The sequence below is a fragment of the Ixodes scapularis genome, unplaced genomic scaffold (genome assembly GCF_016920785.2).
Source record: "Ixodes scapularis isolate PalLabHiFi unplaced genomic scaffold, ASM1692078v2 PGA_scaffold3__209_contigs__length_174095766, whole genome shotgun sequence".
NCBI lineage: Eukaryota > Metazoa > Arthropoda > Arachnida > Ixodida > Ixodidae > Ixodes > Ixodes scapularis.
In genome coordinates, this window is record NW_024609868.1 from 163,993,979 (window position 1) to 164,014,388 (window position 20,410).

At 47.5% G+C, this 20,410-nt stretch overlaps 1 protein-coding gene across 1 annotated transcript in view; it reads right to left on the reverse strand.

Moving 5' to 3' along the window:
* Positions 1-20,410, reverse strand: part of LOC8034352 (NEDD8-activating enzyme E1 regulatory subunit) — a 55,874-nt gene that overhangs the window by 10,667 nt on the left and 24,797 nt on the right. The window contains exons 9-16 of the mRNA XM_029982647.4: positions 19,835-19,898; positions 19,458-19,549; positions 11,877-11,936; positions 11,730-11,790; positions 11,232-11,304; positions 6,171-6,246; positions 6,040-6,079; positions 1,206-1,292 (exon numbers count right to left, since the gene is read on the reverse strand). Coding sequence (XP_029838507.2) covers positions 1,206-1,292; positions 6,040-6,079; positions 6,171-6,246; positions 11,232-11,304; positions 11,730-11,790; positions 11,877-11,936; positions 19,458-19,549; positions 19,835-19,898 — 553 coding nt within the window. The remainder of the gene's footprint in view (positions 1-1,205; positions 1,293-6,039; positions 6,080-6,170; positions 6,247-11,231; positions 11,305-11,729; positions 11,791-11,876; positions 11,937-19,457; positions 19,550-19,834; positions 19,899-20,410) is intronic.

A 20,410-nucleotide genomic window follows, 5' to 3' on the forward strand; every position in this document is an offset into this window, starting at 1 on the left:
AGTAACTTACCCAAGGCTGCCACCGGGAGCCAGCCCTACAACTGGGGTTCCATGTTTCACGGCAGTAGCTGTTAGTGCCCCTTCCTGGCAAAAAATGCTGGCGTACAAATGCAAAACCCCACTCTATGCCAGAGGTTTCTCTCCCCATCGTTCCTTGCACGTATGCGCCAACCGCGGCGAGGCTGTTGCTGTCCGTCTCCCCTTTCCCTTCTGTAGGTTGCCGCCGTTCCAAAAAACCCGCGTCATTGAGAGAGCGCTTTCCGCATCCCCGTTGTTCCTCCTACATCCCATCTCCATGACGACACGCTCCCTCACCTCCTCACTGCTGCCGCCCAGCTTCCATCCTCAGATCCCATTGCGAGCATTGTGGAGCACGCTGCCCAAAGGCGAATTTTCTTCAACATGCCTTTCCACGATGCAGCATCTTCCACCGTCAATCGCGGCACACTTTGCACCGTCGTTGTTTTTTTTTTGGGTTCACTTTTCTTCGAATTGGGGGGGTCTTTTTTCGAGGCTTCTCTGTCCCACACACTGAGCATCTTTTGGTGTTTATTTTGAGCCCTGCACAAGGACGGCTGTGGGGCTTATGTGGAAGAGAGATTCCCCAACAGCCAAAGAATGTCACCTGAACGTTTGGAAAATGTCCCGGTACCGAAAGAGAGGGAAACAAGACGAGGGGCCTTAGGAAGAAGCAGCCTCGAAACGGTTCAGTGCGGGCCGTGTTTACAGCAACAAATCAAACTGTCGACAAAAATCCCGCGTAGCTTTTTTTTTTTTTTTTTTTTTTTTTTTGTTTGAGCGCAGTTTTAAATTGGGGCTTTTTAGTTTTCCCCGACGTCGATAAAACTGCTCCGGGGATTACCCCGTGGGGTTTGTCAATACATACAGAAAGTGCGGAGCCCCACTCATAGTCGAGAACGGAACTGTCGCACCACTGCCATCCAGACCACACGCCGGCAGCATCGTAGCCCAGCGATAGAGAGCGTAGAATTTGATGGCGAATGCCTCCTGCGTAGGCCCAGTGCACATGCCCGTCGTTGCGCAGCGAGGATGACGGGGGGGTGGAGAGACGGGAGCGAGGCGGAGGTGCTCGCTGATGCTTTTGCATCCTCCTAGCACCTTGTAAACGGTAAACGACGCGACGAAGCAGTTGGACACGCTATGAAACGTAGGCGCAATACGCCGTAGTCCGGCAGCCCACTCACGGATGTCGTGGACCTTCGCTTCCTCGGGGCTGTGCTCCTGCTTGATGGACCTCCCTCGGAGGAGGTGCAGGCTGTGGGCATTCTTGCCTGGGAAGGGAATGGCGGGCGTCACGGCCCAAGGAACACGTCCAGCCTCGCTCGCTTTGCCAAAGAAGGGTCGTCCTTCCTCGCAAGTACTATGTCCCTATGCACGTTAGAGGCGTGGGAACGTAAGAATATCCGATTGCGAATCGAATACGCATATTAGAATTTGACCGAGAATTCCAGTCAAATATTTCCTAAAGCAAACGTTTTACATTTAATGCGAACTGACTGCATTACTTTAAGAAGTCGCGATGGACATCTAGAAAGGATTCCTAAGAAAAGTGAGTGCTGCTACGCGACAAACATTTAACAGATTTGTCTTAAGAAAACAAAGTCCCCGATGAGTTGGGTAAACGTAACTTGGAAAGCAAAGCAATGACAACCTCATTTATTTGAATATAGCTCGAGGTTTTCTTTACCAGCCCTTTAAATAATGGGGTGTAACTGTAGGTAATGCAAGAAAAGGCCGACCTACGATCAGAGCAAAGTTGCAGCCAAAGCAACTAAGCACCACCACAGTCCTTTAATATGGTTACGAAACCTCAGCGAAAGCTGGGTAGAGGGTCGATGGCTGCCACTAGGGGCGTCCCAGAGGAGGTACTTTCATTTGGCCTCCCCACTCTCCAGTGAGCCACCCCAAATTTTCAATTACAACAAGTTTTCAAAACAATTTCTCCTACAATTAAATTTTGTTATGCCCATATTTGATAACTGTATGCAAGCACCGGCCATTCTTTATTGACCTTGAACCAGAGAACTTACAAATAAGGGTCATTCCATCTCGAACGACCAAGACATTACACTCCACCATTTGTGATTTTTAAAAGAAAATGCGTAGCTTTTTACTGCAAGGCCCTTGACCTTTCCCTAAAATATTTTCGCCGAGAATTTTCTTAAGTTATCCCGCAAGCGTGGTTCAAGTTTTTAAAATGGGCATAAAACTAGGCTTCAACAATAATTCAGTAAAAATGATATTTTCTTCAAATGCTTCACAATTTGTGTTATGAAATTCAAATGGCTTTTAGCTTGCAATGTTCTTGTGATTTAAGCAATTTTCATTGTTAAAATAGTTTAAAAAAATTCAAAGTACACGAAAATTACTACATTTCTCAATTTTTTAAAATTTGATTATAGCTTTGTGCCCAGTGATTACAACTTTTTGTTAGAAGCCCTGCAGACGCATTACAGATGAAAAAATGTCTGAAGCTGTACAACAACACTCCACAGACAAAAACAATTCTAAAGTTGTAAAAAAGTCAGTTTTGGTGCCTAAACAGCCGTCTATTCTACCCTGAGGTGGTACAAGTAAAAATACGAAACATAACGGCTTTATAAGAAGAGTTTGTCTTCCATTTCTGAAAGTTTTATAAAACAATTTTTGGCTAACTTGAGAAAAAAATATTTAAGTTGAGCTCTCACGTCGCAACCCGGGCTGGTTTCTTAGCTCCTCTTCACCACACAGCACACCACTGTCGACATTGTAGCCGGAATAAATGCATAATTGTTTGTCTTGACCAGAGTGTCTATTTCAGGTAGATGCAAAAAAGTTGTGTTGTCATAGAGTTATTCATGGGAAAAGGCTTGCTTCTGCTTCTGTGGCTCTCCCAGTGATGCGATTGGCCTAAGACATTTTGGAGCACCTTTCGGAGCAGCCAAAACAGTGTTTTGGAGCAACAAAAGTGGCCTTTGGAGCAACCAAAACTGTGTTTCAAAGCACCAAAAGTGGCTTTCGGAGCACCCAAGGCAGTGTTTCGGAGAAGCAAAAGTGGCTTTTGGAGCAGATATTCTTAGAAAAATAAAAATATTAGTTTTAAGTGCTGGACAAACGAAGGGCACTTCGTGTTGCGTTGTGTTCTGATGTACCGTGTTGCGACAGAACTTGCTGCTTGCGTTTTTACTGCCGAGACATCTTACAAGTGTACAGTGCTGTAGGCGTTGTCAAGCAATTCTGAAAAACCGCTTGCCACTGTTTTAAGGGTTCCCGGCGTGAACTTTCGTCAAAAGTAAGCGAACGTAAAACAATGTATTGCAAACGTCCCGGCTGGTGGCTCTGTCGTGCCGTCATGTTCGCATGCACGTGAGGGCAACTTCGGCAGGCTTGCAGATGCGCGTGCTTCGTTGCACGAGCTGAAACAACGGCTGTTCAATCGAAACCTAAACCATGCCACTCCGCTCCGCCGCCAACTGATTTCCAAAATTAAATGCAAAATGTAACTGTCGAGCATACGACAAAAAACAGTCCAGCGGCGTGTGCTTGCCAGGCCGGCAAACAAGGTACAAGCTAAACATACAAAAAAATTAAAAAAGAGTACCTGAGCTATCGATGCAAGACATTGCTAGCCAGGGTCAAAAAGTTCTTAGAGTGCTTTGTGCAACGAGTGAACTTGAGACAAACAAGCGCGCTGTGTGAAATCAGCGTGCAGACAATGCCTTCTTTTCTTTAGCTCACCTCTCTTCACCCACTTTCTTTCGCGGCAGATTTTTCACGTACCGGGGTCCCTCTTGAAAGAATGCCCACAGAGAGAAACCTAGGCAATTGATACTTCAGCACAGCAGTCTTTGAGTTAAAGAGGGACTCTTGTAGTAGCGTATGATTTAAACAAGAACAGGAATGTTTATGAACATGCGGTGGTGACAAATTGCAATGCGGGAGCTCAATTTAAATATTTTTTGTCTCGATTTAGACAAAAATCATTTTGATTAAACTTCCAGAAATGAAAGACAATAAACTCTTCTTATAAAGCCGTTATGTTTCCTATTTTTATTTGGACCACCTCAGGGTAGAATTTATGTTTTATGCAGCAAAACAGACCTTTTTACAACTTTAGAATTTTTTGCCCTTGTAAAGATTTTGTTGTACAGCTTCAAACATTTTTAATTAGTAGTGCATCTACAGGGTGTCCAACAAAAAGTTTTATTTGCCAGGTGCAGTGATGGAAGTGCCATTTTACCTTTTGGAGCAGGCCTTGTAGCAGGCAAAATGTTATTTTGGAGCAGGTAGTGGCCCTTTTGGAGCAGGGTCCGGCATATGTTGGCATATTACTTGAAAATGAAATATCTCTATTATTGGAACACAGCGCCTTTCGCCTTTTTAAGACAGGATATATAAAATTCAAAGTAAACACAATATATTTTTTTTTTTTTTAAATAAAGTTTATTTGCTTGTCAGATAAAAAAATACAATTCAATATGTCACACTGAGTCCTGATGGTACAGGATATTTAGTTTTATCAGCCTGCGCTTTTTTTAAGGTATCTGCAGCAGCATTTAACGACCCTCACTGTTGTGGAATGTTTTAGTTCAGATTAGCGTTGTCTTTTGGGCAGCAGCTTGAAATACTGTGGTATCTGATATTCGTTTCAAAAATTCCGATTCATTTTCGATGTGCTGGCGAAGTCACGATCGGATCACTGCGAGTTAACCCGTTGAGTGCGCTCCTTAGCATGCACCGACGCGCTGCAGAGAAGCGACACCCGCGGAGCAGACACCGCAGTCGCGCGAGTCGCGCAATGCTTTGTGCTCCGAAAAGGACAGTGGAGCTTTACCAGCACTACATCCAGAGTTTGGTGCAACTCAACTATACTTCGTTTCAGCTTCGGTGCGAGCGCAGCCGAAGCTACAAGCGCGCGCATGGAGCCCTTAACGGTGCCCACACTGCACGAGTCCACGCGCGAGTCAGGAATCCATAGAGCATTGGGCTCGCGCTAGCTTTGACTTCGCTGGTAACTGGCGCATGGGGACAGGGTGGGCCAACATTGAAAACATCCACAAGCTCAACCTTTTTTTGAAAAAACAAAAAAAAATAGGCTGCTCAGTGGGATGGTTTTTTGCTTAGCCTCTGTGGCTTTGGTCTCAGATGTTGCTAACATTGTTCCTTCCAATGATGATGATGATAATGAGCCCTCGCAGTTTCGGTTTGCGTAACAGTTCCGGCGCGGAAAATACCGCGGTACCGCCACGCGCTCGGATAAGACTTTAATTTTTATTTTTTATTGCTACATCTCATCTCGGCGCAGGCATGGTGCAATTCTTCGGTAAAATGACAATTTGGCGCTACATGCAGCAGGATTGCGTCCTTGGCGCAATTTGGCGCAGCACTTCCATCACTGCATGTGCAAAGTGATAATGAAACAAAAAATTGCAAAATGTGCTAATGTTCGTGCATTTTATTATTTTTTTTTTTTTACATTTGAACACTAGAAATGTTATAATCATCACAGTGTAGCAAGCTAAAAGCCGTTTGAATTTAGAAGCATTGAACGAACATAACGAAGAAAAGTTGTCACCTTACTTCCATTCGGTCTCGTTTCGGCACGTCCGCTTCCACGACATTCTGGCGGCTTCATATTCCTAACTAGGTGCCTTGCGGAGGAGCTCCGTAAGGCTTTTTTGTCGGGCGATGATCTCTCGTCCTCCAAATCTAATTCCGAAAGGCGTCGGAACTCTGAATGGTTCTCCCAATGGCACTTTGGCCAGAGCGGCTGGTACGTGAAGTGAGCATCACATCCACGGAGTGTCCGATTTGAAAACTATAACTAGCCCATCAAAGTGAAACACCGCACGAATACATGGTTTATAGTTTGCCAAAGATGTAACAAATATCATCACCTGCCGCAGATTGTGCGGTCTCGTGTTTTGGCAAAAATTTTCGAACGCATAATCGTTGCCGTACACGTACGGCGACGACCGTCGAAGGATTTTAACTCGACTACGACGTCACTTTGAAATATAATGCGAATGAAACACTCACAGAGCAGTCTGACGTCTGCCTCGGTGACAAAATCTTGAGGCTGCGTCGAAATGTAGAAAAGCCGAGCATTACGGTAAAACTGAATCAGAGCCGACGTCGCTGGCAACAATGGCACCAGAACTTGGCCTCACCTTCCCCAGGTTCGTGAGGAGTTGCTGAACCCTCGTGTACACCGCCAGGACGTCCTTTTCGGATTCCTCGTGGTACCTGGAGAAGGAAGCAGAAGGCCATAGCCGCCATTGTACAGGAGCCTCGTTCCAGCGACTTCGCTGGGAGCTTTCGGGTCTCGAAGCGGCAGCTAAAATTTTGCGAAGGAGCCACTTTATGGAGGATTCTTTTCACGCAATTATCACGCCCGGTAGCACAAAGACAAGAATAAGGACGGCGTTCGTGGCAACTGCGTTCCAAACAGCAGCTGGTCCAGACCCGACGTCGGATCCGAAAAATTGAAGAAGCAGATGCACGCGTCAAATCGACAAAATCGTCGCTTCGTTGGTTTTGACCTTTGTGTCGCAAACTGTACAGCAGGTCGCTGTGGGCAAGGCTATTCCCAGTGTTAGCTCGTCCAGCCTCCCCATCCATAGGGAGGTATTGTAATTCTGACAAGTTGAATACCAAAATTTAGAAGGTAATGCAAACCGAGTAAACGAAGTGTCGAAAAATATTTGCGTATGACGAAACATACTGCAATCGTTTGAGTGACAAGACATCTCGCATGCCACTTCTGCTTGTAATTCAACAGGTTAATGAAGACAATTGCATTTGTTTTAAAACCAAACTGATGTGAAATTTGTGCTGCCGTGCCCATGAGTGTTTCTTTCCTGTGCCTTGGAGCGTCGAGATAATTTACTCCCGCTACTATCTGGTGATATCGAGCTAAACCCAGATCCTGCGATAGAACTCAAAGAAATGATAAATCACATTCTCGAAAACCAGCAACAAATGAGCACTGAAATTAAAGGAGAGAAAAGCAGATTCCATCCAAACAGAGACAGGGCGAATTGACTGATAAGATCACCCGCCTTAGAACAGCCCTAGACGCCCTCCACAAAAGCAACCAAAATATAATACATCGACGGGGAAGAGTTCAAAGGTTTGAAGAATTGGTTTACCTCCAACGGGAAAAGATAGTGGATCTAAAAGACAGTAGTAGACAAAATAATCTGAAACGCAAACTGAAACAGATAAAGACTTGAAAACTAAGGTAACTGATGGCATTTTCCAACAACAGCTAGATGTGAGTGTCAAAACAGTTGAAAGTTGCGTTACGAAAGCTTATGGCACAAGTCACCGGAACATCTGTGCTTCATACGAAGCATGGCTATCGGTTCAAAGAGACAGCCTGGCACCTGACATTAGAGACACAAATCTTTTGGTGACTTATACGTAACATAAGACAATGTCAGAAAGAATGCTGCATGAACGAGCCTTCAGGAAATGAGGGAAGAACAGACAACATGCTCTGCATTAGTTGGCTTTATGCTCAGTATCAAGGTCAGTTATAATTCCTTCTTTTGTCTTTTTATGCAGCAAGAAGGTGGGGAAGGGGAGAATAGGGTGCGCGGGGCCATCAGAATGCCGAGGTCTGGCTGGAACGATTAGCGGGCAAAGCAAAAGCTAGCAGTTCCTGTATCCTCTGTATTCACGAAACGCGTTTGAACGTGGGATGCTGGCATCCGGCATTTGACTTTTGCACTCAAACGCGTTCGACAAGTGCAGCGTGGACAAAGGCTTTAGTTCTGCCCAATAATCATTTAAATCAGAGCTCGGTATTCTGACGTCCCCTCTCGTCTCCCTCACTTTCTCGGCACATTGCCATTGTCTTCCGCTTAAAGTTCTCCCCGTCTTCCTCTTCGTATCCACTTTTTCTCCTTGCGACACTCGTGGCAAGCTCGTAAATTGCCACGAGCTTGAAACGTTCGTAAGCGGTCTCGTTCCAAGGCATTATGGAGCGGTGACAAGCCGCTGCAGCTGATCGACCTCCATGACACGTGACACGTGCGGGGGCGGACGTATTGGTTGGCAAAGTAGGTGGCGGGTGGCAGACAAATTAAAAAGGGCGACTCTAAGCGAGTTTGCGGTATATCAAACTTGCAATAAAACGAATGGAGACCTCAGAAAGAAGGACGAAGGAGACGCGGACCAACGATGACTAGAACGTATACCGCAATATCCTGAGTCAGCGCCCACCTCACCTTTTGGGCCAATATCGATTTCCAAAAAAAACACAAGAGTCCTCGCCCACCCCTTCAAATACCCCAAGGCGGACCGTGCGATCCATCCACGAACATTCATCCTACCCGAATGACGGGGCCGCGGGCCTTACAGTTGGAGGACGTCCGTGGCAAAGTAAAACGAAGGAGTATGCCAATCGGCGTTGTTCATTGCACGTATGCAAGCAACGGACTTTGTGAGAGTAAAACATTCTTTCATGAGCATCTTTTGTAAAAAAAAAAACAATAACACTAATTCGAGTTTTGATTTTAATGTATCTCATGTGTAGCCGCACTAGATACGCACAAAAAAAAATAGCCACTTTTTTTTCCGCTTTTTTTAAAATCTTTTTGTGCCGACCCACCGAGACACGGCCCACCCCATTTTTTTTATGAATTTCAGGTGGCAGGGGGCGGGTGGTGACTCGAGATATTACGGTAGATAGGACAAGACATAAAAAACAGAAAATCGTCGAAGACGTCCCGACATATTTGTTGCAGGTGCGTCCCTCCGCATGTCCGTAGGAAATTCCAGCGTGGAACGTCACGCTTGAAACTCTTAAAAAAATTACCCACTCGTTGTGGAGTCTCAACTTCCGCACTCGTCGTCGTTTGATGCCATCGTAGATGGTTGTAACATGGAGCTAGTACAAGGTGTTACCAAAGTCTGGTAACCCACCCGAAATTTGCCCGAAACAGGGTTGCAGAAATACGTGCAAATTAGCGGATGCCGGAGGGGCACCTTCGGAGGCTGCTTAGGACGGCAAAATGCCGACTTCACCTCTGGGCACGAGGCCTCTCCCGACCTCCACTGGAGGCGGCTGGATCGCAGATCGAGGCTAGTCTTACCGGGACAGAGCAGCACCACCGGCAGTCATCGCTCGACAGTCAAAACCAGCTAATGTGTGGGACTCTGACAGACGGAGAAACTGCTATTTCTTACCTTATTTTGAACGATGAAAGTTTTATCGGGTTTTCCGGAAATCCGAATATCTTTTCCGAATATCCTGGGAGAAAATATCAAAAGAGCTAGAATATTAATCTTTACTAAATCAATGTTTTGCGGATGAGGGTTGCGACTTTGTTGGGCGTGAACTGGGATACGGTTCAGTGTGACGAGGGTGGCCGAGAGTCAATCTGGAGTTGTTCATGATCTGAAAGTCATGAGAGCTTAGCAGACGATAAGTTAGAAGGCCTTTACTGGGGACATTCGCGTCGTTTCAAGCGCTTCTACAGAGTACTTCTGGTGCAAGCTTTTGCTTTGAACTGCAGTGAGGGCTTCTGGGATGAACAAATATTGGAGTGTGTCATTCATTTGTTGAATGTGTTATTTATTGAGAGACTAAAGCAAGCGATGCCACCCTAGTCGGCCGTGCTCCGGCACATTTGATTTTTTAAATCTGCGTTCGAACGCTCGACGAATAACGACTTGACCCCCAAACACCCGATATAATGATCGCGGCGGATAATAAAATACTCACCTTCGAGCACTGCGTACAAGCTTCAGTATTTCTACTTTCATGCGTTTCTCCTATAGACTCGCGTGTGTTGCCCGGCGTCGAGCAATGGCCGCCGGTGGTGCAACTGACAAGCTCCCGATCTGCTATTCAGTCTACTGCAATTCTAGATTTCAGTGAGCGAGACGCCGGTGCCACGGCATCTTTTTTGACCGCGGAAGTACATACAGGGCGTGTTATTTTTAAACCGGAAAACATTTTGAATAGAAGAATGCTGTAAATAAAGAAACAATTCCTTCGCGATAACATTATCCACGGTGGCAGATGCCAGATAGAAAGTGTAAAGCGATAATTAGCAAATTAATTATTTAACATCCACAAATGACCTTTTAAAATATTTGCTTCGGCTGGCACACTTCAATCATAACTTTGTTGCCAGTCGTCAAAATAATGCTGCGGCAGTTGTTCAGGCAAGTAGACTCTGCCCTGCGCTATTCTTTGGTGGGCTGTGTCCTCTCAGCCATACCAAAACTGACAAAGAAAGAGTGGAAAAAGTGCTTGAGGAGGCAGCAGCTTAGGATGCACCTAAGACCTCCTCATCTGCTCGCGCTGACTCGCTACCCGCGACTACTGTGAAGACTGACGTCGCTTCCAGGTAGGACTTCTGCCATTCAATTGGCGTCTAATTTCAGTATCTCAACACTTGCGGCTTACATTCGACAAAAATTAATCTGAAGCAGGATTTAGTGGTTTTAATTCCAACAACTGCTTCCGCATATCTTGACGACGGTCAATGCATCTCTAATTGGAACGTGCCAACTACAATTATTATTTCGAGTTAATTAGCAGATTTTAGGGAATAAATTTGCTAATTGTCACTTTATGCTCGTAATCCAATGTCTACCACAGTCGACGACATACTTCCGACGCAATTATTTCTTCACCTCCGGCTTTCCTTTTCTTGCGGATATTTGGTCCCTACGCCCGTTGGAAAATGGGCGGAGGGACCAGACTACTTCGCAAGTTTTCTGGTCCCATTTTCTCAGGCAGAAAGCTGCTTCCTGCATGCAAAAAATTAGACCAAAAAACTCAAAATTTCTTGAGGTAAAATGCACCATTGAGATACACCTTTAGGGAAACTACAAGTCACCCTGCGCGAGCGTCGATTTTGAAGGCTGATTTTGGAGGCAGCCTCGTAATGTCTTAGAACACCGTCCCCCGTATACAGTAAAGGACTTAATTCTCGGGAGGATCCGATTTTCGCAAATTTCCCTATGGCAGCAAATACATAGCATACCACCCTGGTTTGCAAAACATTTGTGCCCCCAAAATATTCCTAAATGTCGCGCTTCACCGAATTTACGAAACATGGAGCCCACGAAAACAGTCGTTTACGGTATAGTGCAGGAATTCCAAATCTTTTCAGATTCGCGAAACCTCCAGACTCTGAGAACCTCGAGCGACTCCGAGCGCTTCAAAGTTTGCCGCCGACGGCCGCGGAGAAGTCGGCGAGAGCACTCACACGCCAAGGAGCTGGACGTATCTTGCCGTGTCCGCCGTCATGTCCGGGAGGGTCCCCCTGACCGGCAGCAGCCCTAAGCGCGCGGGGAGAGACGGACGTTGTCGCACGTGCCGGCAGACAACGCGACTTCCTAATCCAAAGGCCGGCTCGCACGCTCGCGTCCAGTCAAAACGGAGGGCTTCGCGCAGCCCTCGCTTACAAGAGAGCATGCACCGCCCGTCGGATGGCCAACTACCATTTGCCTACACGTCTCACCATTTTTCTGCACCATTCTTTCGACGCGAGCTTGAAAATCTTGCCACGTTATAAATGACCGTTTCTCGTAGATATGTTTGATCTCGCAAATGGCGCGAAAACTTCGCTCTGGTTAAGTGCAGTTCCGAGGTACCTCACAAATGGCACCGGTACGTCTTCTCATCGTAAGGCCGCACCGTGCACTCGGCTGCGACCCGAGGCGAGCGTGCAGACCGGCCTTATCGAGAAATGGGAAGGCATTACCTCCTCCTTCGTTGTCGACGAAATCTTTCAGGGCCCGCAACAGTATCCAAAACGGCCCGCTCTAGAAACGTGAAAGAGAGAAAATTGTATGCATTAAAAATTTGCGCAAAACCACCGCGAGACGAAACGCCTCATTTTCCCACTTGCCTCAGAGCCCAGGTCGAGGCAGGCGGTGTCTTGGAACAGTCTAGTCACGTGCGGCGGCACCTGGAGAAAGGGTCGCGCTCGTTCCGACATGCATTCCTCTTGGAAAAAATGCTAGCCCTCAACAAAATGCTTGCCCTCGCAAATCCTCCTAGAGTGCCTCAAAACCGTCTTCGACCGGTGCCTTTGGCGTCTCGTCCTGCCCTCACGTATGAAGTGGTCTCGAAGAGGCGACGATTGACGTCGGAAAAGCCAGAGTGTTGCGCTGTCCGATAACGGCGTCTCGGCGGTTATTGCTAGAAGGACCGGTAAAAATTTAGTGGTCCCGCGTCAATCCACGGTACGGTTGCGGTGAAGTTGTTGTGCGTCGGCATCGCGTCTCTGCGCCTCGGGATGCATGAAAGCGTTCAAAACAAAATACGTCCAACCATTTTGCTCCCAACGCTTTCGTTTCTTTTTTGTTCCGGAACGCACCAAGGCACGTCTCTTGGCACAAGCTCACGGCATTGACGGTGCTACGACCGCACTTTCTTATCGGCCATTTTTATTTCTGGAGAGCTCACGCGGTGCACGTCGGGTACTACAAAAACCCGCGAGCATGGTAGGGTCATCCATGCCGCAGCGTAGCTTCGTGGCAACGCCCCCGATTTGCACGCAGCTTACCCGTGTTCCTTTCCTGCAGGCGCTAAGCAATCTTTTTCGAGGATTTGGCAACGTCAATGACGGACGCCACGCTATGCCAACTAAAACACTGACGACCACGACGACGACAACTACTACGCTATAACGTCGACGACGGACGTCATTTCCTTTGGTGCAAAGAGCCAGAAATGGCCATCACCGTAAAAGCGAGAGCAAACTCGCGTGTTGCCATGTTTACGGTGGTCCCAACTTCCCGCTGCCGAAGCTTCAGTGGACCCTGGAGCTGGAGAGCAATCCGCGGCGGAAGGGGCATCCGCCACGTCAACCGTTGCTGCTGCGACGCCGGCAGGACCACGGCCGGCAATGGCGCAACACCTTTACGATGTCGTCGGGCAGTCACCGAGGGACCGGCTTCTTGGACGAGGGGAAATGCACCGGTCGGAGAAGCGCGGAAGATGGCATACTTTCGGTAGCTACTGACGAGCCCCGAAAATAAACCCCCCAGCCGCTTTTAATAAAAATCGGGGATCGTTGAAACAAAACAGCTTAAGGGAAAACAGAGTGTATGGTTCTTCCGAATCTTCCCAGTTATCTGACGAAGAAAACACCAACGCACACATGCGCTGATACGCACGCAATCGCAGAGGTGCACGGGAAAGCTTCAAGAGGAGTTGACCGGAGTGTCAACCCTCAATTTAAGTACGAACCGCCTCAGCAAGCAGGCGTGGTGAGTCCGCTGCCCTCTTTTAGGCCACTGTAGCCTCATGCGTAAAGAAAGCTACGAAAACTTTTCCTGGCCAACACTCTGTCGAGAAGCTTCCGTCAAAACTCGTCTAGCACACCGTGCTCTGTCCCAGACATCCATCCAGCTTGTCATCCGGCAAGGACCCAACGAAGTTGGGCGAGACATTTTTTGCACCTGCGGTGTATGAAAGCGTTGCGCGAATGCCCAGGAACAAGGACACGGGCAAATGCACCTTCGTGAGCCAGGGACCGTTGTCGCTTCTACTCCGACCGTTCTCGAGCAAGACCACACTCGTGGCCTGGGATTAGTAAAGCTATTGGCCCTTTGCACCAAGCCTCTTGCAGTGCTCTGTCTCGTGCAACACTTAACAGCAACGCACAATTCTTTTTTGTATTAATGCGATAGCACCATGACCATAGCGACAAACGTCGCATTAGCCCTTGGATGATGGTGCCACTGTGCAGTCATTAAAGGGACCATAAAATGATTTTCCAGCTTTCCCCAAATGAAGACCCCAATTAATGTTGAGTGTTCATGAAGCCCAGAGCAGAAATCCGTTTTCGTTTCATTGCCTCCAGTTTTTCACAAAAAAAAGAAGAAAACTCACGTCTGCTTTCCTCCTCGACTCGACTGGATTCAGCCAGCAACATGTGAAATCACGTGGCAGTAACATTGTAAGGTATGGGTTTGTCCGACAAGACTCGGTGAGCGTTACCACACACAGCCACTGAGTGGAGGAGGAGAAAGAAGCAGTGCGGGGTTGCTGCTGGTACCGGCGGTAGGAATGAGTAAGCATGATTTACGGGTGTCATAGAATAAAGTGTTTCAAAGACGTCAGAACCTGACAATTGGGGGCTCGTCCGGGATAAAAGACATCTCATCGACCCCTTTTCGTGCTATCGGACTTTCTCCGTACGATGATGCAGAAACAAATGGTTTAGCGCTCCATTGGGAACAGACCGCTGCCCCCCTTCATGAGCTCTTGATTGCACTGCCCATCAAGCCTACAGAAAGTTAGCTCGACCCTGAGCTGCCTTAGCTCTTGCAGCCCTTATTACCTCTCCGCCGGCAACGCCAGCCGTCACTGCAACCAACGGTGCACCCGATCAAGATCCCATGCATGCCCTGTGGATCTCCGCCCAAACTCCCAGGTTCTCTGGCGTTGGAGATCTACAGTCACCAGAAGGGTTCATAGAGAAGCTCGAGAGTTACTGCCTAATTCACGGTGTCAAGCCAGAGGATCGCATCAGCCGTGTCGTTCCCGCAGTCCTCGACAGAAGTGCTAAGCTGTGGCTTTGCTTCGCAGAAGTTCACAAGCCGGGCAGCTTCGTCACCGCGTTCCAGAGTCAATTTGTGCCAGTGCACAAGAAGAAGCGAATGAAAGAAGAGGTGCGGAAACGAACTCAACACCCCGAGGAAACCCTGAAGCAGCTCATATAAGTCATGAGCAGTTACTACGACAGGATTGGCGAGCCAATGACAGATGCGAAGAAGGTGGAGAGGGTACCCTGACAGATGCACCCACAGTACCAGGGTACTAGCAGAGTTGGGCAGAGCTCAGTGGTTCACAAGCTTTGACCTGTCCTGATGCTTCCTCCAGATTCCTGTCCACCATGAGGATATCCCCAAGACTGCATTTATATACCACCAGGGTACATTTTAATTCAAAAGGACGCCCTTCGGTGTGGCTGGTGGCCCAGCCACATTCCAAACTCTCATGGACAAGGTACTTGTGGGAATCAAGCACCAATTTTGTATGGCCTTCTTTGATGATGTCTTAATATACTCCAGTTCATTTGAAGATCATTTGCGGCACATTAAAGTGGTCTTGCCTAGGATCGCCCATGCTGAACTTACCATCAATCAGACAAAGACGCATGCCTGCAGGCAGTTGCTCAAGTTTCTAGGGCACATAATTTCACCAGGAGAGTACAGGCCTGATTCGGATAAAGTTGCAGCTGTAAGCGCCTTCCCAACCCTACAAAGTGTCAAGGACATTCGAGCCTTTGTTGGATTGGCTGGGTACTACCGGTTTTTCCTGCCAAAGTTCTCTGAAGTGGCCCGACCTTTGACCATTCTTCTACAGAAGAGTGTATCCTGGCGTTGGAGCAACCAGCAAGAAATGGCATTTCAGCAGCTCAAAACCATGCTGGCAGACGAGGTGGTGGCTGCACTCCCTGATCTCCCCCGACGGCCCATGATGGAGACCGACGCAGGTGGCATCGCAGCAGCCCTCTGGCAGAAACCAAAGCAACAAATGTGACCAGTGTCATTTATTAGTTGATCCCTGAACAGAGCTGGAAGGAACTACACCGTGCAAAAATGGGAGTGTTTGGCTGTAGTCTGGGCCATTGACAAGTTCAGGCCATATTTTGAACATACCAAGTTTGAGGCACACACCGACAGTGCTTCTCTCCAGCGGATGATCACCACAGAACTGACTTCAAGCAGGGTATGTCGATGGACACTACACTTGCAGGGTTTCGATTGCCTCATCAGACACCGTCAAGGAGCAGCAAACATCCTAGCTAATGCTTTGAGCAGGTTCCCCGCTCCAGTCCCGGTGTCCAGTGCAGTCAGAAGCACTGGACACCGAAACCGACCGACAGTTCTCCATAGAGACTGTGGAGCAAGAGCACCGACTACGATTCGAGGAAAATGCCATAGTGGAGGAGACAAACATTTCACCCCAGCTAGCCAGTGAACAGCAAAAAGATCCTGAAATCTCCGAGGTGAATTGCTACCTCCAAGGCTGAACGCCACCGATTGACGAAACAGAGGCACGTCGAATACAACATGTTTCTGAGGGCAGTGAAATCGACCATGACGGACAGTTACTTAAAGTTTCAGGGGAAAGAAACCTGATATGGGTTCCAAAACAGATATGCCAGATAGTGCTGCAGTTGTCACACTATAACACTTGAAGTGGACACTTAGGGTACTTCAAGACTCTGAAGCGGGTTGCCGAGAGGTATTTTTGGATGGGTATGAGGTCCGACGTTTCACGTTACGTGCGATCCTGCCCATCCTGTCAGACTCTGAAGCCTCACCGTCAAAAGCCAGAAGGACTAATGGACAGTACCTGGGCGGAGGAACCTATGGCAGAGCTGAGCGCAGACATCATTGGGCCACTGCCTAGATAAAAACATCATCACAGACATCTCCCAATGGTCATTGACAAGTTGACAAAGTTTGAACTATTTTCACTTTGAGCCCCGACCAGCAAGGGCATTCTGGAAAAAAAATTTAAGCTGTTTTGTCGGCGTGACTTTCCAAAAAGCATATCCAGTGACAATGGAAGTGTCTTCGTTTTCCGCCTGTGGAGGGACGTCATGAAGCGCCTTGTCATCAAAGACCGCCCACACGGAACTGTACCGCCCTGCAGGGCAGATTGTAGAGTGGCACAGTGCAACAGTAAAGCAGTGCCCAAGGCATACTGTAATGACCATCGTGACTGGGACCAATGTATCCCTGAAGTTTCATTTGCAATGCGAAAGCATGACCACAGGGTACAAGCCAGTTTTTCTTTGCTATGGGTGTCAACTCCGCAAGCCACGGCAGCAAAACCCCGGTCAACTTCCTACACCAGACAGCCGAGCTCCAGGCTTCGTGGCAGAGGCGACATCTAGGCTGCAAGACGCGCACGCGCTTGCGCTAGAGAACCAGAGAACAGCCCAAGAGCAGCAGCGCCGCTACTACAACAGAAATCAACAACAGTGCAAGTTTAGGATTGGTGACCTTATGCTCCGTGACCAGCAAACTCTGAACGGGGGTGCGGCGGAAAAATTGGCATCGAGACACTTTGGGCCATTCGAGGTGATGAAGAAAGTGGGGTTGAACGACTATCGCTTGAAGGACCGCAACACTGGAAGACCAGCTGGACTGGCACATACTGACCAGCTGCTGAAGTTTTATGAAGAGCAGCTGAACATTTAATCTGTGGGGGAACGATTGTAAGGTAAGGGTTTGTCCGACGAGACGCGGCAAGCGTTGCCATGCACAGCCGCCGAGTGGAGAAAGAGGGAGAAGCAGCGCGAGATTGTTGTTGGCTCCGGCGGTTGGAATGAGCGGGCATGACTTACGGCTGCCATAAATAATGTGTTTCATAGACGTTGGAACTTCACAACGTAAAGCATGCCTTTCTACCGGAAACGGAAGTTCCCCCAGCGAGGAAGCCGCATCCGTCAAGCGGTTGCGTCAAAACATTTTTGCGTCGACGTTTCGACGCAAGGACGTCACCTACCGGGGTTTCCACGAACGCCGGTTTGCTTCGTAGGACTTGGTCCGCGATGCTTGTGCCACCAATGCCATTGCTATAGATAGGTCGCAACTGAGCAAGCTTAAAATGTTTTGGTATAGGGAAAGTATGGGCCTTGTTCAGTACGCCGGAATGCGACAAAATGAGAACTCGCCCAACGAAGGCTGTAGCAGTTCGGCGGTGGCTGCGGAGGAGTGGCAATTACTCGGTACAGAATGGTAGGTTCACACTTCGGCTGCGAACACAAAAAGCTAGGAACAAAGTAATATAAAGCCTTAATGAAGTTCTTCGTGGAAAAACCTCTCGTGCTCTCGTTGACACTTTGACTTGTGCAACCGGATATTGAACTCTGTCATTTCCGCCGAAGGTATCCAAAGACAATTTCATTGTTTGCGAGTACAGTTTGAGTGGCACAGTATAGTCAAACCCGTTTATAACGAACAGCAGGAAATGCTACGATCAGTTTGATATAGCAAGTAGTTCGATATAGCAAAAACCATTTACAACGAACTTCCACAATTCGTTCGTTTTAAGGTAAGAGCTTCTCTTTTTCATCTCTTCACCTCCGCCTTTTAACACGTACCGCGCTGTAAAGTTTTTTGTTTTTTTTGCATGCGTGCCGAGTTTTTTTGTTGAGCTTGTCTTCCCGTTTGAGTCGCTTCTCTTCGTGAGCAGACGCTTTGGGATTAAAAGTGTCTTTTTCTGTGCGTGTGTGCAGAGTGTATTTTTTAGCTTTCTCCCCTTCTGAATCGCTTCTCTTCGTTCAATTTTGTTCGCAACTTGAACTTTTGGAATTTTCTTTCTTACCTACTTCTTCCTTTGGGGAAGAGACAGGCTAGAAGAGGATTGTTTGTGCGTCTTTGGAAGCCTTCCTGGAGGGAAAAAGTTCGATATAGCCAATTTGTTGTTCGTTATAAAAAGTACTTTTTACATCCATTTTTATTTAAATTTTCCGTGAGTTCGTTATCTACAATAATTCGCTGTATGGGGGTTCGTTCTAAGCGGGTTTCACTGTACTTGTATCTAATACGGAAGCTAAATTCAGTCGACATGCTCGAAAAAAAGGAAAGAAAAGACTCAGACACTACGGATGTTGCGGTTACTTTGCTAGGTGGTGCAAGCTACCGCCCATTACAGAAATTTCCTCCGCATCTCATTGATTAATCCACCCATTCATAGTCAGCTTTGTTGTTAGCATTCGAAAGAGAGAATGTAAAATGTCTGCTTTTATTTGCCAGAAATAAGAATTTAGAATTCCTAATCTCACATGCTAGTTTTCTTTTGATCCCATAAACAATGTGCAGTCAGTAAATTTCTGCCTTAAATCGTTTCATGGTCCCTTTTTGTCTATCCTCGCTGTCCCTCGTCTCCCCCTCCGTGTGAATGCGATTGGGAGGCGGACGATCCGCGGATGTGCACGATCAATCCATCCACGAATCGGTCTGTCATGTAATTGGCCGTGAGCGCTATGTCGGCGGCTTTTTGGACGTAAGAACCGGGAAAGCAAACGTACTATACTTCGTTTCAGCTTCGGTCCAGACGCAGCCGATGCTACAAGCGCGAGCATGTTGTCCAGAACAGCGGTTGCACTGCACGAGCGCGCGTGCTTGGCAGGGATGCTGAAAGCCCGGAGCTCGCGCTTGTAGCTTTGGCCGCGTCTGGACCGAAGCTGAAACGAAGTATAAGCGGGAAATTAATATGTGCGTTCTTATGGGAGCCCGGCGGGACCAGCGCCTTTGAACATAAAAGCCGGGAATGTATCAACGAGATTTCACTGTATGCTGGTGTTTTCGTACAGATCCAGGTCTCTAAGTGTTCCCAGTGAAAAACAAAGCTTTCTAGCCAAACCTCGGTTCCAAGATAGCACACTGTCAGAGCCAGGCTTCTAGGAAAGCAATCAAAGATCAATCAAAATCAACTGTCGGCCTTTGACACCTACCCGTGTAGGGCAGAGGGATTTATTCACGGCCCTGACTGCTTCTTCAAAGTTTTCTTCTCCGTCAACAGCCCCGTTCTCTGCCACCCTTACACCTGGAAATCGCACCAGACAAAACCATGTGCCAGTCAGATTACATCCACCACACTCGCCAAGTTCAGTAGCAAACCAAAATTAGTGCAAATGAGCGTGCTACACCAAAACACAACTAAGAGATAGCTAAAGGTTGTTCCTTTTTGAAATCGGCGACCAAAAGCGAAAGGACCTTAGCATCAGATGGTTCTCACAGGTGTTCTTTCCATGGTGGTTGGTAGAGCAGAATGACTCCCTCGTATAGCAATTTTCCATCCCTGGGCTTTTCAAGTAACAAAGTCACAAACCTCTCTTGATCAGCGTCCTCAACTCCTCCTTCTCAGCAGAGGTGGTAGGCAGCCTGTCTCCATTCTGGAAGAGAAAAAAACCAGTCACCTCAATTCAAACTTGTTTTTGGGCTGGTTGGTCCATCCTAATTGAGAAGTTTAAAAAACACAAACAAAACGAGGACAGAAGCTTCATTCGATTTATTTGCACCTCCTGCACCGGTGCAGAAAAGGGTAGGACAGTGTACTTTCACTATGTGCATCGAGATATACGACCTGAAGTACACCACCCTGCGCTTTTCTGCACCGGTGCAGGAAGTGCGGGTAAATCGAACCAAGCTAAAGAAGACAATGGGACAGGCGCTAACTCTCAGCTGAATTTCATTGGAAGTCGTCATCACATATATACACAAACTTCACAAGCAATCAACACTCCTACAAACAGCCATACAGAAACATTGCTTCTTTCTGAAGTAAATAAATAGATGGTGCACAAATCCAATCATCATCAGTGTTTTTGATATAAAACATCTCAATAATATCTCGGTTTTATCCTTTTTTTTTTTAAATACTGTCGATTTCACGTTAGGTCTGCGG